General features: G+C 40.5%; 2 protein-coding genes across 4 annotated transcripts in view; one reads left to right on the forward strand and one right to left on the reverse strand.

Moving 5' to 3' along the window:
• Positions 1-3957, forward strand: part of ttc3 (tetratricopeptide repeat domain 3) — a 36201-nt gene extending 32244 nt beyond the window's left edge. For both annotated transcript variants that reach the window (XM_040149817.1, XM_040149818.1), the window contains exons 44-46: positions 1431-1562; positions 2485-2577; positions 3818-3957. In XM_040149817.1, coding sequence (XP_040005751.1) covers positions 1431-1562; positions 2485-2577; positions 3818-3928 — 336 coding nt within the window. In that variant the 3' untranslated portion in view covers positions 3929-3957. The remainder of the gene's footprint in view (positions 1-1430; positions 1563-2484; positions 2578-3817) is intronic.
• On the reverse strand, positions 2894-11281 carry vps26c (VPS26 endosomal protein sorting factor C). Of its 2 annotated transcripts, none has more exons than XM_040149828.1 (8): positions 11048-11281; positions 8441-8584; positions 7458-7607; positions 6704-6784; positions 6054-6128; positions 5805-5955; positions 5566-5718; positions 2894-4715 (listed from the first exon to the last, which is right to left on the reverse strand). In XM_040149828.1, exons 1-8 carry the CDS (start codon positions 11102-11104, stop codon positions 4633-4635), a joined length of 894 nt encoding a protein of 297 aa, XP_040005762.1. In that variant the 5' UTR covers positions 11105-11281; the 3' UTR covers positions 2894-4632. The 2 variants fall into 2 exon arrangements, with proteins under 2 accessions (XP_040005762.1, XP_040005764.1); XM_040149830.1 differs by lacking the exon at positions 2894-4715 and adding an exon at positions 5261-5478.
• Between the last annotated feature and the right edge of the window lie 800 nt (positions 11282-12081).

Here is a 12081-nt window from a genome sequence, read left to right on the forward strand (position 1 = left end):
TTTCCTGCACTTCTCAATTCACACTCCATCTGCCTCAAAAGAGACATCCTGAAAGTCTGGTCAGATTCACTGTGGTATTAGACATGTCATGTTGGCCTTCGAACATGGAGGAGTGAGGAGACTCCTCAGTGACAAAAGAACAGCAGCAGCAGCTCAACCACCCCTTAAATACCCTTCCACTGAGTGGAAGTGGGAGTTGGCAGACTAAACCGTTGGTAGGGGAGCTCACTGCTAACCATTCAAATATGTTGGGCCAAAACAATATTCACACATTATACAGTTTGCTTCATAAATTAAAAAAAAAAAGACACTGACACACAGTCCAGAGACACATCTCCGCCACACCTGAATATATGTTATTGGGCTGAGTATAAGACAACCGTACTTTTTTTGGAAAAGGTATTTTTTAAGAAACACTTGCAGATTAGTCCTGTTGGGAATGATTTCCTGAGAAAATCAGGAAATCATTCATGTATGTAGCATGTAAGTAAGTCAAATTCAGGCATGAAAAGTCCAGTTTTTATCTTTGAAGCCTTATCACTTTGAAACATCAAATATTTCAACTAAAGCGGAACGTATATTTCACCCTGTCTATCAGTCACACACTCAGCCACTCAAGCTCTTGGAACCAGAATTATTTTCTCTAGCTATTTGCTGTTTTCAGACTTTTTGAGCTCCTCATTATGAAATGCAGTGACAGTGGTGATTCTGGGCGGCTTGACAGATTATTCAGTCCTCGGTCTGTTTCTGCAGTTAAGACATCAGGATACACTTTCGACTCATTTTTTCTTGTCAGGAATTCACGTTTTCACTAGCAGTCATAAACTCCTGTAGGTTAAACTTTGCTTCCTAAACACCAAGAACTAAAATATTCACTATAAACTGACTTGAAAAAACTTAACATTAATGCTACAAGCACCCCCTAATGAACCAATTAAATTCAGTCATCATTGTCCCGCATGCTATGGCAAAAACAGACACACAAAAGCAGATTGTAATCTGTAAAACAGATTTAAAAAAGATCTCTTTTAGATACACGGAAAAACAAAGTTTTAAAAAAACGTAAGAAACAGCAAAAACAAATTAGTAAAAACAGGTAAGATGTGTAAATAAGAACAAGTTAAAAGGTGTTGTGCTGGTGTTACACTAGAACCCTTTGTTCAGAAATAAGTGCTGTTGTGAATACGAAATTGTCTAATCCTCAAGTAAAATACAACACTCACGTTTTCCTACATAATTTCCAGATAAAAACATTGTTTTATATTCAAGCCAATAGGGTAATTTGGGCCTGACCTGACAAACAGGTCCCAATTCGGGTCTCTGTTACACAGACCTGTGAAGACCACTAGTGTTTGGAATTGATAGCCCAGTCATTTGTCATCTGGAAATGATTGTGTTGGCTGTTGTTTTTTTTTTTTTTGTCCTCTCAGGAGAAGCTTAATTCTGTCAGATCCAACATTGCGGGACGTGGGAGTCCAGCTCAGTGTGCTACTCCCCCTTTGGTAACCCCAGCTCCGGTCTGGCAGCCAGTCGGACCCCAAAGAGCCACACATTCCAATGCCGTAAGTCCAAAATCATCCATCAGTGCAAGCTGCACTGGTATTATTCAAAGGGTTTGACTTGAAGCAGCAAAAACTGTTGGACGCAGGAAAACACAAGGACAGCTGGGTGGATTGTTTTTGCATTCATGACTCTTTGGAGAAGAGATAAACATTTTAACCATTTGTTATCTGTGTTATTAACCTGCTGTTTTTGACGATAGGCTACTGATTGTGCACCAGAGGCCTTATAAGACATAGTTGATTTGAAGAGGGAAAATGAGCCTGGATTAGGGATGTAACCGTTTGTTTCCCAAGTAATCTCTCACTTAAGTGACAAATTATTTCATCTAAAGAACAGATAAATTCAAAACACAAACCATTTCCCATTACAGTTGAACAGAGACCACCTTCATAATGTCAAATTTTATTAAGAGAGCACAGTGCTATACAATGTAAACAGAAGAATCAGGCAACAATAGTGTAAGATTTTTTTGGGAAAAAAAAAAAGGGTAAAAACAAGACAATTAAAAGCTGTTTACTGTGTTCACCATCTAAGTATAGTGTGTTATTGTTCAAACATTTGCCAATTAGCACAAAACACAAAGTACAGCTAAGGCTGATGGGAATATCATTACCTCTGCAGGTTTTTTGGTCATGAACCGAATTATTGGATAAATAAAAATTTTTACTCGGATGTTGGCACTAGAAGAAAACTAGGCAGATTGCTAAAGTTATTACAGTTCATCCTGAAGGAAAACGCAAATGTCTGCACCAGATTTCACAACAATTGTCTCACCCTCCCTACACTGCCGTCCATATAGCCATGCTGCTGCCATAACTAAAAACAAAACTGCCTGCAGGGATTGAGAAGTACTCGGTCAGTAGCCTACAGTCTCCAGTTTGTAGCTGACTGTGTGACTGTGTGTGTCTATCTTGACTGCAGCTCAACGTGGAGGATCCCTGCATCATCTGTCACGATGACATGGGTCCCGATGACATCTGCGTGCTGGAGTGCAGACACAGCTTCCACAAAGAGGTGAGCAACAACACTGTACTGGTGTTTGAATGGGACCATCTGGGGAGGATTTTATTAACTCTTCTTCAAGTTTTTATTAAAGTAAAAACAGTGTGTAATGAATAGATGGGAGTCAGAAAGACCTCAGAAGTATCTGAAGATTACCTGTTTGATTTCCTGTACAAGGTGCTGCAAGAGTTAATGACAGAGGCCGGACCAAAAGGTTTTTTGTTTTTTTTTAAAGGTTAATTTTCTCTGACTTGACTTGTCCCTGCTTTTCTCTGTGCAACAGACATAGAAGTAAAGGTCATTTTTTAAAAGTTAAAGAAATACATAGTTAAACAGCTTCACAATTTATTTACTTCTGACAGCATTTCTTTGTCATTGGTTAACAGGCAGTTCATTCATGACGTCTAGCTGCAGAGCAAATTATGCTTTAACATACACAAATCTACATCCAAACTAGGCTGTTTATTTTTTTAAGACACAGTTGTAGAGACCTCTGTCCACAGTGAAACAGCAAATCTCTTCTTCAGAGATATTATCTATGAGGCTGTGGAAGTCGACTGACCGCTGTGGATTCCAAGTTATTCAGATTTCTTTACTAAGGTGAACGTCACACAATTCTATTTTCAGGAATACATCAGTGTTGCTCACTTGAGGAATGTAGAAGAAATTTAAGTTCCCAGGAAAACGTCTGAGAAGCCCTTTATCCAACATTAGTATTTATATTATGTTAATAAATAATCAAGAATCGAATTCAACTGAATCAAAGCAAATCAATTTCGGTATTCTGTAAATCGAATCAGGAGATCAGTTCCAATATGCAGCTCTATTGCTTACTTTCATATTTGCTTGCGCATTATTGCCGCTGAGTGTCAATCGGTGGAATAACATGAAACCCGTGGCAATGTGTGTATCTCATCACCGACGTGCACGTGCATTGCCGAGTGCATGCATTTTGCAGAAACATTGCTCTTTAGTGGTCAGCAACTCAAGGTGGTAGCTTTTTTTAAACCACAGTCCTTCAGCTGAAGCCCACACAAGCTTGTGGAAAAAGAAAGAAGCAAGACTTGACAAAAGGTCATGGTGAATCCCCCTCGGAGTAAACACTAAAAGAACGAATAAACTGATGTTAATGAAACCTGTTTATCATTCCAGTTTCTAACAAAATGAGTCAGAATATCGAGTCCTAGATTTGATGTGTGGACGGAGGCTGCTGCGGGTTTTAACGTGCCGCACTTGTTCTGTTTGTGTTCAGTGCATAAGGTCATGGCTGAAGGAACAGAGCACCTGTCCCACCTGCAGAGATCACGCCTTGCTGCCTGAAGATTTCCCCACGCTGCCTGGCAGGAGACGTCAAGCCCCGTAATGTCTTAACCCTTATCACCTCGTCTTTGCTACCCAAATGTCTATGCTTTTATGTTTATGATTTTATTATGTTATTTCATTAAAATCTTAAGAAAAGACTTTAAAGTTTTTTTGTATAATTAAAATGTTGACATACCACTTAATACTTAAGAAATAAACCTGTTTTGTGTTTGAGCTCATCTTTGTCATATGTTCATCAGATGTTCAAGTCAGCAAATTAAGAATTTCTGAAGGCAAATGCTGCTCTCTGTTAGTTCTGTTTTTTTTTTTTTCATTGACTAACAGCCTTAAAGTCCTGGGAATTGGAACAATTCTCTTAAATGAGTTGTAACTTCACTGATCATAATGGTCTACAAGAATGTGACATTTATTAACTGAAATATAACTATAATAACTCACTCACAAAGACTTTCTCTCCTGAACATTAATGTTCATATTTATATATATTAATGAAGGAAAATCTGGACGGGGAGTTGTGTGACTTAATTCATCAGTAGAGCCACTCTAGGTTAGAGGAGCTGTTGCATTCTGCGGAAAACCAGTTCAGATCTCCACAGAGAACAAAACTGGGGCAGGATCATGTCCTCTGCCCTGGAGCCGTTTGTGGTTTCAAAATGCTCAGTCCCGGTGTGTTGTATGAAGGGTCAAAGTCAGCAGCAGCAGGTCTCCAGGGACGATACCTGAGTGCTGGTGTTCGATTCAGCTTCAGACTCTGCAGAGCTTCAGGGGGAAGTTCTCTGTGATCAGATGATCATCATGAAGCACGATGACGACATTGACCTCGAACTCTGAAGGACAGAAACAAACGTATCGTCTCATCACGGGAACAGTAACCTTTGAAATATTAGTGATTTTTGTGTGTGTGTTCAATTCACAACAGTTCACAGGTCTTTTTGTGACCTACTGTGACCTAATAGCCTGACACAGAACCGTCCGTTAAACTTGTCATTGTTGGTTATATGATTTGTTTTTGAACATGATAAACAAAACAAGATATAAGGTGTTAATCATTAAATGTTACAGGTGCCGATGGACGGACAGAGTCAGACTGTTTCGCCGTGTTTCCATTTTTTGTGCATAGCTGACCAACTGCTGGCTAAGTTGTAGCTTTATATTTAACGGACATGAGATTGTTGTCAATCTTCTCATCTAATTCTGGGCAAGGATAAATAAAAGTAAATATGAGCAGCTATTTCCCAAAATGTTGATGTAGCTGTAAGCAGCAATGATTTAACGAGCAAATAATTACTATTTTAATTATTGATTACATGTTTTAATCATTTTTCAAGCAAAAATTTCAAATATTTGCTGTTTCGAGCTTCTTAAATGTGATGACTGGCTGCTTTTCTTTGTCATATCTGACTGTAAACTGTAATATGGGCTCTGGAAAATCATGGCAGGCACGTTTCACTATTTTCTGACATTTTATAGACAAACCAATTAATTTAGAAAATCAAAGGCAGACTAATCAATAGTGAAAATAATTGTTAGTAGCAGCCCTATAGCAGGCCCAATATTATGTAGGCACTACTGCAGCTCTGGGAAGTATTACTGTAAGAAAATAAAAAATTTTATTACATGAGGGAATGAAACAATTACAGCAAAAGTACTTAAAGCAGACTGGAAAGTTTTACTGACCGACTTTGAAGTTGGTGGTCTCCAGTGTGGGGCAGGTGAACAGCCTGGGGAAGACCATGTAGATGGGAACAGAGAGGCCATGGCAGACATCCCCTTCAGCTATCTGGATGTTCTGGATCTCTGTGGCATCTCTGGCGTAGCCTTCAGCACAACCTGAACACAGTGGACATTTAAAAAAACCAGCAGCTCTGCCACTACAAAAGGAAGGTTAATCCAATCACCTGGCAGCATGAACTTACCACAGGTCTCTACTCGCACAAGCTGCAGTTCAATACTCTTGATGGGAATGTCCGAGTTCTCCACCACCACCTCTCCAGTCAGCGGCTGGCTGATCACACAGTTGGTGGCGTCTAAATGGCCTCTGATTAGAAACTTTGGCAGTGAACTCCTCTGAAGACAGAAAGGAAGTTCGCCCTCTCAGTACAGCTTTAAATCAAACAAAATGAAGCAATAAAGCGAAGTCCAGGAGCGTAGTGGTTTTTTCTCACCTCGCGGATGTTCTGCAAAGTGTCCGGAGTGATGGTGAAGTTGACTGGGGTTGGGGCGACATTAGCTTTCTGCGGCTGAAAATCAAACAGAAAAAAGATTCCACACAGTCCAACATGGCTGACATCTCATCGGAGATTACAAAGAGAAGAAATGATGACAAGATTATTCACAGACTGAATGAGATGATCATGTTATTCAACATAATCACGGGAAACGTTTTCCAGTTTTTCAGGTGCAGATAAGATGCAGGCAGATGGGATTTACACAAGCCACAAGGAATTTTGTGGTAAAGAAAACAAAGTTAAATCCACCTTTAATCTGCAGAAATCTCAGTGACATTAGACAAAGAGGGATCACACTAATATCCAGAGAGCAACATAGTTTACTAAAGACGAATAAAGTAATGAAAAATATACTAAATACTAGAAAAAATAATAATGTCCTAAACCTGACTTTACTGCATTAAAAACCTGTGACAGCCTGGTTTGAACCTTGGTAACAGCTTTACAGTCCTAAAACTCCGTAGCTTCATACAACACACAACACCACGGGGAAACAAGCAAACAAACAAAAAACCCATCCTACAACTTTAAACTGTTTTATTTACACGTTAAAAGTAGCTTATCCAAATCAGATCTGTTTCACTCACCTGACAGTGTACAATGAACTCACAGTTCCTGCTCAGGTCTTTGGCCAGCAGGGAGCGCTTCATGTCACAGCGGAGGGTGTACTGAGGAGAAGACACAAACACAGAAAAACTGAATTTGAAACGCACCTTACCACATATGTTTGAACATCTACTTTAAACTACATTTCTTTTATTATCAAAATTATCTCCTGCATAAACTCTTCTTTACTTTGCATTCATTTATATCAGAGTATACATAGATAAAAGTGTGCCTGTATGTGTCATATCTTTTATAATAATTGTGTTTTTTTTAACACAGGTCACAGCCCGTGACCAAGGGTGCTTTCCCTCCTAACCTGTTAAATTCAGTTCAATGAGACTCTGGTTTGTCTGTTCAGTGTGGTTCATTTGGGCTGGTGTGAACACTGTCAATTGAATTCTGGTGTGGACTCGACTAGGCCGAGAAGGCTTCCAAGTGAACTCTGGTGGGGTCTATTTGTGGTGTGAAATGAAAACGGACCAGCCATGGGAATTTATGATCATAGATATGTGATCTTCGCATGAATTTAAAAGCTAAACTTCTATTAAATCATTAAATTCATCTGCTGATCTTGAACTGTTAAGGAAACGATCTCCCAGATTGTCACCATGTGAGTTCCTGATATATCAGAGGGTGTTCAACTAGAGGTGTGTTGAGCGTATTTATGATTCACGAGGTCCAGTTCCAGTCTCGACTGTTAATTCTAATAAGATTCAAACTCCGTCCCTCGCTTACCTGAATGTTGACAAAGACGCCGTGGTAGGTCTCGTACAGCACTTTGTTGCCTTTGGCATTCAGAGGGAACTCAAAGGGGATCTCGGTCTTGCCTCCTGGGATCTTTCCTGCCTTGGCCACCTCAATCATACTGCTGATCAGCTGGATGGGCTGCAACATGTGTCAGGACGGTCTGATTAAGATCAGCAACAGTTCATTAAGTACACTGTGTGTAAACATTTTAAATATCAATATCATGTTGTTGGGTTGGGAGACAGTCCTGGAGGCTTCCCATTAAAGCTTCCCACTGAGAACCACAGTTGTAGTGGGTGTTTTTCCCTCCATTAGTCACAAACAGGGCAACAACGAGCCCATTCCACAGTCGAAAACAAATTTGGACAACTGACACAAAGGTACGATTTGAAGTGTTTTCAGACGACATTTTATGCTTATTACAATAATGATAACTTGATCATTTTCCACCTTCACAGGTTGACAAACGCACCTGGAGACAGCATAAAAACTAACCTTTTAACCGGTTAACCTGTGTCAATATATTCAGTCTTAAAAAGCACATTGAAGGAGACTTCTCCTTGGGACGTTTCTAAATGCATGTAATTACTGTTAAGTATATCAATTAGTGATGAAAAAAAATGAGTCAATAAACCCATTAGTTGAGTAGCTTTATTTTCCTTATATGGTTGCAAATTTAACATCTTTGGGTTTTGGTTGGACCAGTCAAGACGTCTGTAGACATCCCCTTGAATTTAAGAAATTAAGATGACAAAATAAATAATTGAGAATATAATGGGCAGATTAAGTTATAAAATAATTGTTAGTTTCAGCCTTAACATCCGCACTTTCTGAGATACTTCACAATCATTCAGTTGACTCAATGTACGTTGAACCCCTTGGTTCATATCATTTATCTAAACAACTATCACCACTTCAGACCTCCTGACTGCGAGCTGAAAGTATTCAAGTCCCCGTTGCTCATAGTTCACCTTGACAGAGTTGTAGAAGGCCTCGAAGACGCCGACGCTCTTGGAGCTCAGCTGCAGGTTCACCACTCCCTCCATGCTCAGAGAGATGCCGTGGTGCTGCAGCGGCTCCTTACACACCAGCACGATGACACCAGCCACCGCTTCCTGCACACAAACAAACACTGCTGAGGTCCTGTCAGTTGCTGTAAGCGTTCCGAAGATGTCCAAGGTTTACAGGCATCATTTTAATCTCTTAAAACTCTGATCAGTTCACTGCTGCAGCAATCCACGCAGAACCAGCATCTGTACCGATGCTACACTGAATGCCGTGACCCATCAGATTCCGTGGCCTGATTAGGAATTTCCGTTACAGTGGGGTCCAAAAGTCTGAGACCACTTTCCTGTCTCAGACCGTATATTGCCACTAAATAACTCTACGTGGACCAGGGCTCTGACCTTAGACCTTGAGAAGATTTGAGTATCGGCTGTGACGTGACCGATCAAATACAGTTCCTCTGTCAGTGTCATTATACAAGTCACAGTTCTTTCAGCCAAGGCATTCCACAGCACCTGTCCCCATGTTATTTTACACAAAAATTATTCAATTAATTCCACACATTGAGGTATAGGAAGTCCAGTAACTGTTTAAAACACAGTTTCAGATTTGTCAAACCATTATCCTATTTGGGAAAAATAAGACCGCATTGGATCAGTTCCTGATCAAAAAGCATACTGAGGGCTGCCCAACATGCCTGTTGTCTGAAGGCAACAGTAACTGGAGGCTACTTGTAAATCTTCAGATTTTGGAAGTCTAAGTATAGTATATGACATATACACTCATCAAGCATTTTATTAGGAACACCATACTAATACTGGGTAGAGCGCCCCTTTGCTGTGAAAACCGCCTCAGTTCTTCATGGGGTGGATTCCACAAGGTGTTGGAAACATTCCTTATGAGATTCTGGTCCATGTTGACATGATTGCATCACGTCATTTCTGCAGATTTGTCAGCTGCACATTCATGCTGTGAATCTCCTGGTCTACCACATCCTAAAGGTGTTCTAGTGGATTCAGATCTGGTGACTGGGGAGGCCACTGAAGTAAACTCACTGCATTTATAAAGGGATGCACATGGTCAGCAACAATACTCAGATAGGCTGTGGTATTCAAACCATGATTGATTTATATTAAGGGGCCCAAAGTGAGCCAAGAAAACATTTGCCACAAAATTACACCACCACCAGCAGCCTCGACTGTTGACACAAGGCAGGTTGGGTCCATGGATTTATGCTGTAGACCCTTCCATCTGCGTGCCTCAGAAGAAATCCAGATTCATCAGACCAGGCCTGTTTTTCCAGTCTTCAACTGTCCAGTTTTGGCGAGCCTGTGTCCCTCTGCAGCCTCAGATTTCTCTTCTTGGCTGACAGGAAAGGAACCCGATGTGGTCTTCTGCTGTTCTAGCCCATGAGCCTTGGATTCGACGTGTTGTGCTTTTTTTGATGCTTTTGATCATCATAGTTGTAAAGAGTGGTTATCTGAGTCTCCTCAACAAGGCCCTTCGGTCAACAGAACTGCCGCACACTGGATGTTTTTTGGTTTTTTTGTACCCTTCTGAGTGAACTCCATAAATGTTTGTGCATGGAAGTCCCAGGAGATGAGCAGTTTCAGAAATACTCAAACCAGCTCATCTGGTACCAACAATCATGCAATAGTCACTGAGATCACATTTTCCCCCCATTGTGATGTCTGAGGTGAACATTAACTGAAGCTTCTGACCAGTATCTGCTTGATTTATGCATTGCACTGCTGCCACATGACTGTCTGAATGGATCATTTCAGGAATGAGCAGGTGTACCGGTGTTCCCAATAAAGTCCTCGGTGAGTCCACACTAAGTTTATAGTGGTTTCTTATCGAGACCTGGTCTGATGTGATCTGGATCGGGAAAAAAGACGTGAAATCGCCTCTTTTTCTCCCTTTTAGGGAATAAAATAAAAGGAGTCACAAATCTGAATCTGTGTTTTAAACAGCCTTTAAACTCTCCCTGTTGATCTAGTACAGAATTGACGCGTCTAAGGGTAGTGTTTCACGCTCCTATCCTGGTCTACTGATGTCTGGATGGGGAACAACCATTTCAAACAGCGTGAAGGCTTTAACTACAGTGTCTAACAACCTTTCACAGCAACAAGAGGTGCAAAAAAAAACGGAAGCTAACTGCAGCGTCGTTTCAAAACACTTTCTTTTCTTTCGTTTTTAATACTGATGACCTTAATAACTGCTACTGATGTGTGGGTTTACACTTGCCGATTTAGCCATCCATACAGGCTTGGCTTTGGATGCAAAAGGGTAAGGGGGGAAGATCCGCGCTTCGCCACTGACAGCAGAAAACTAGTAGCCAGCAGCGAACAAGTCTGAGGGGTCACAGATTTTAGCGTTAACACCCCGCTCATCAGCTGCCGGTCATGTGCTGAGAGGACGACAACGCCTCCTAAGTACTTAGTCAGCGTCTGTAAAGAATACGCTCTTTAACCGAGTTACATGAAACGACAAGACAGAAAGATTCACGTTGGTGTTAGCTAAACAGGCTACAGGGGCAGTTGACGTTAGCTGACTGTGGTCAACGTACTTACCCCGTCATGGTAAACTTTGTTTGCTCTTTTCAGCCTTATATCTAAAGTGACGCTCATGTCTGACCGTCGCACCTCAGACCGACATCTAAAGAAATGGTTCCAGGCTCTTTCTTGTTAATACCACTAAAGATTGGGCGTTATATTTTTACATCTGCTAGACCTTCTTGTTGTTTTTTTTTTTTTTTCCGCCGACAGCAGCATCAACACAATGTCCGGTCCGGTTCCTTCAGTATAAAAGCGGCATCTCAATTTCTGTTCCTCCAAGTCCTTCAAAGTGAAAGCGCAATTACCACAAATCTAAACCACAGGAAAACCAAGCTAAGCACTTTACAAACTGAAGCAATTGAAAACAAATCACACACAAATATTACAACAATTTTAAAGCTTTAAAGAATCTCTTTTCCACAAAATACAAAAAAATATATTTTCCCACTCACCTCTGTGGAAATAGTTTAAGTATTTTGTGCCCAGGTTTTAATATATCTGTGATTTTTCCACCTCCACCCTAATACAGTGGAGATGAATTTAATTTGTATGGTGGTCAGACCATCCACAAATGACACTTAAAACATTCACCTGCAATAGTGCAGTCTCTAGTTGTGTGTTTCTAGCTAAGCTAATAGTTTTTTAACAAAGTACCTGTTTATCGCAAGGTTACCCATCTGTCTCTTAAGTTAAAGATCAGTTGTGCTTTGGACTGAAAGATTGTTTTGACCAGATGCAGTCACCGACAGTCAGCTCAAGCTCCGGTGTTGCCACAACAAGAGCTGACAGCTAAAGACAACAGAGATGGAAGAGCTGCAGGCTGAATGTGTTGTCCTTCAAATGGCTTTATTCATTAATTTTTATATCCATTCTCTGTCATCACTCACTCTTTTACAGAGGGGGATCCTTTACTTAAGGAAATATAAATATTACAGTACAAATTTACTCTGTTACGAGTAAAACTTGCGCATTCAAAACCTGACTTAAATAAATGTAATCATCAACAAAATGTCCCTTAAGTATCAAAAATAAAAGTACTCTTCATGCAG

This window comes from Xiphias gladius, chromosome 17, assembly GCF_016859285.1.
Source record: "Xiphias gladius isolate SHS-SW01 ecotype Sanya breed wild chromosome 17, ASM1685928v1, whole genome shotgun sequence".
Lineage (NCBI taxonomy): Eukaryota > Metazoa > Chordata > Actinopteri > Istiophoriformes > Xiphiidae > Xiphias > Xiphias gladius.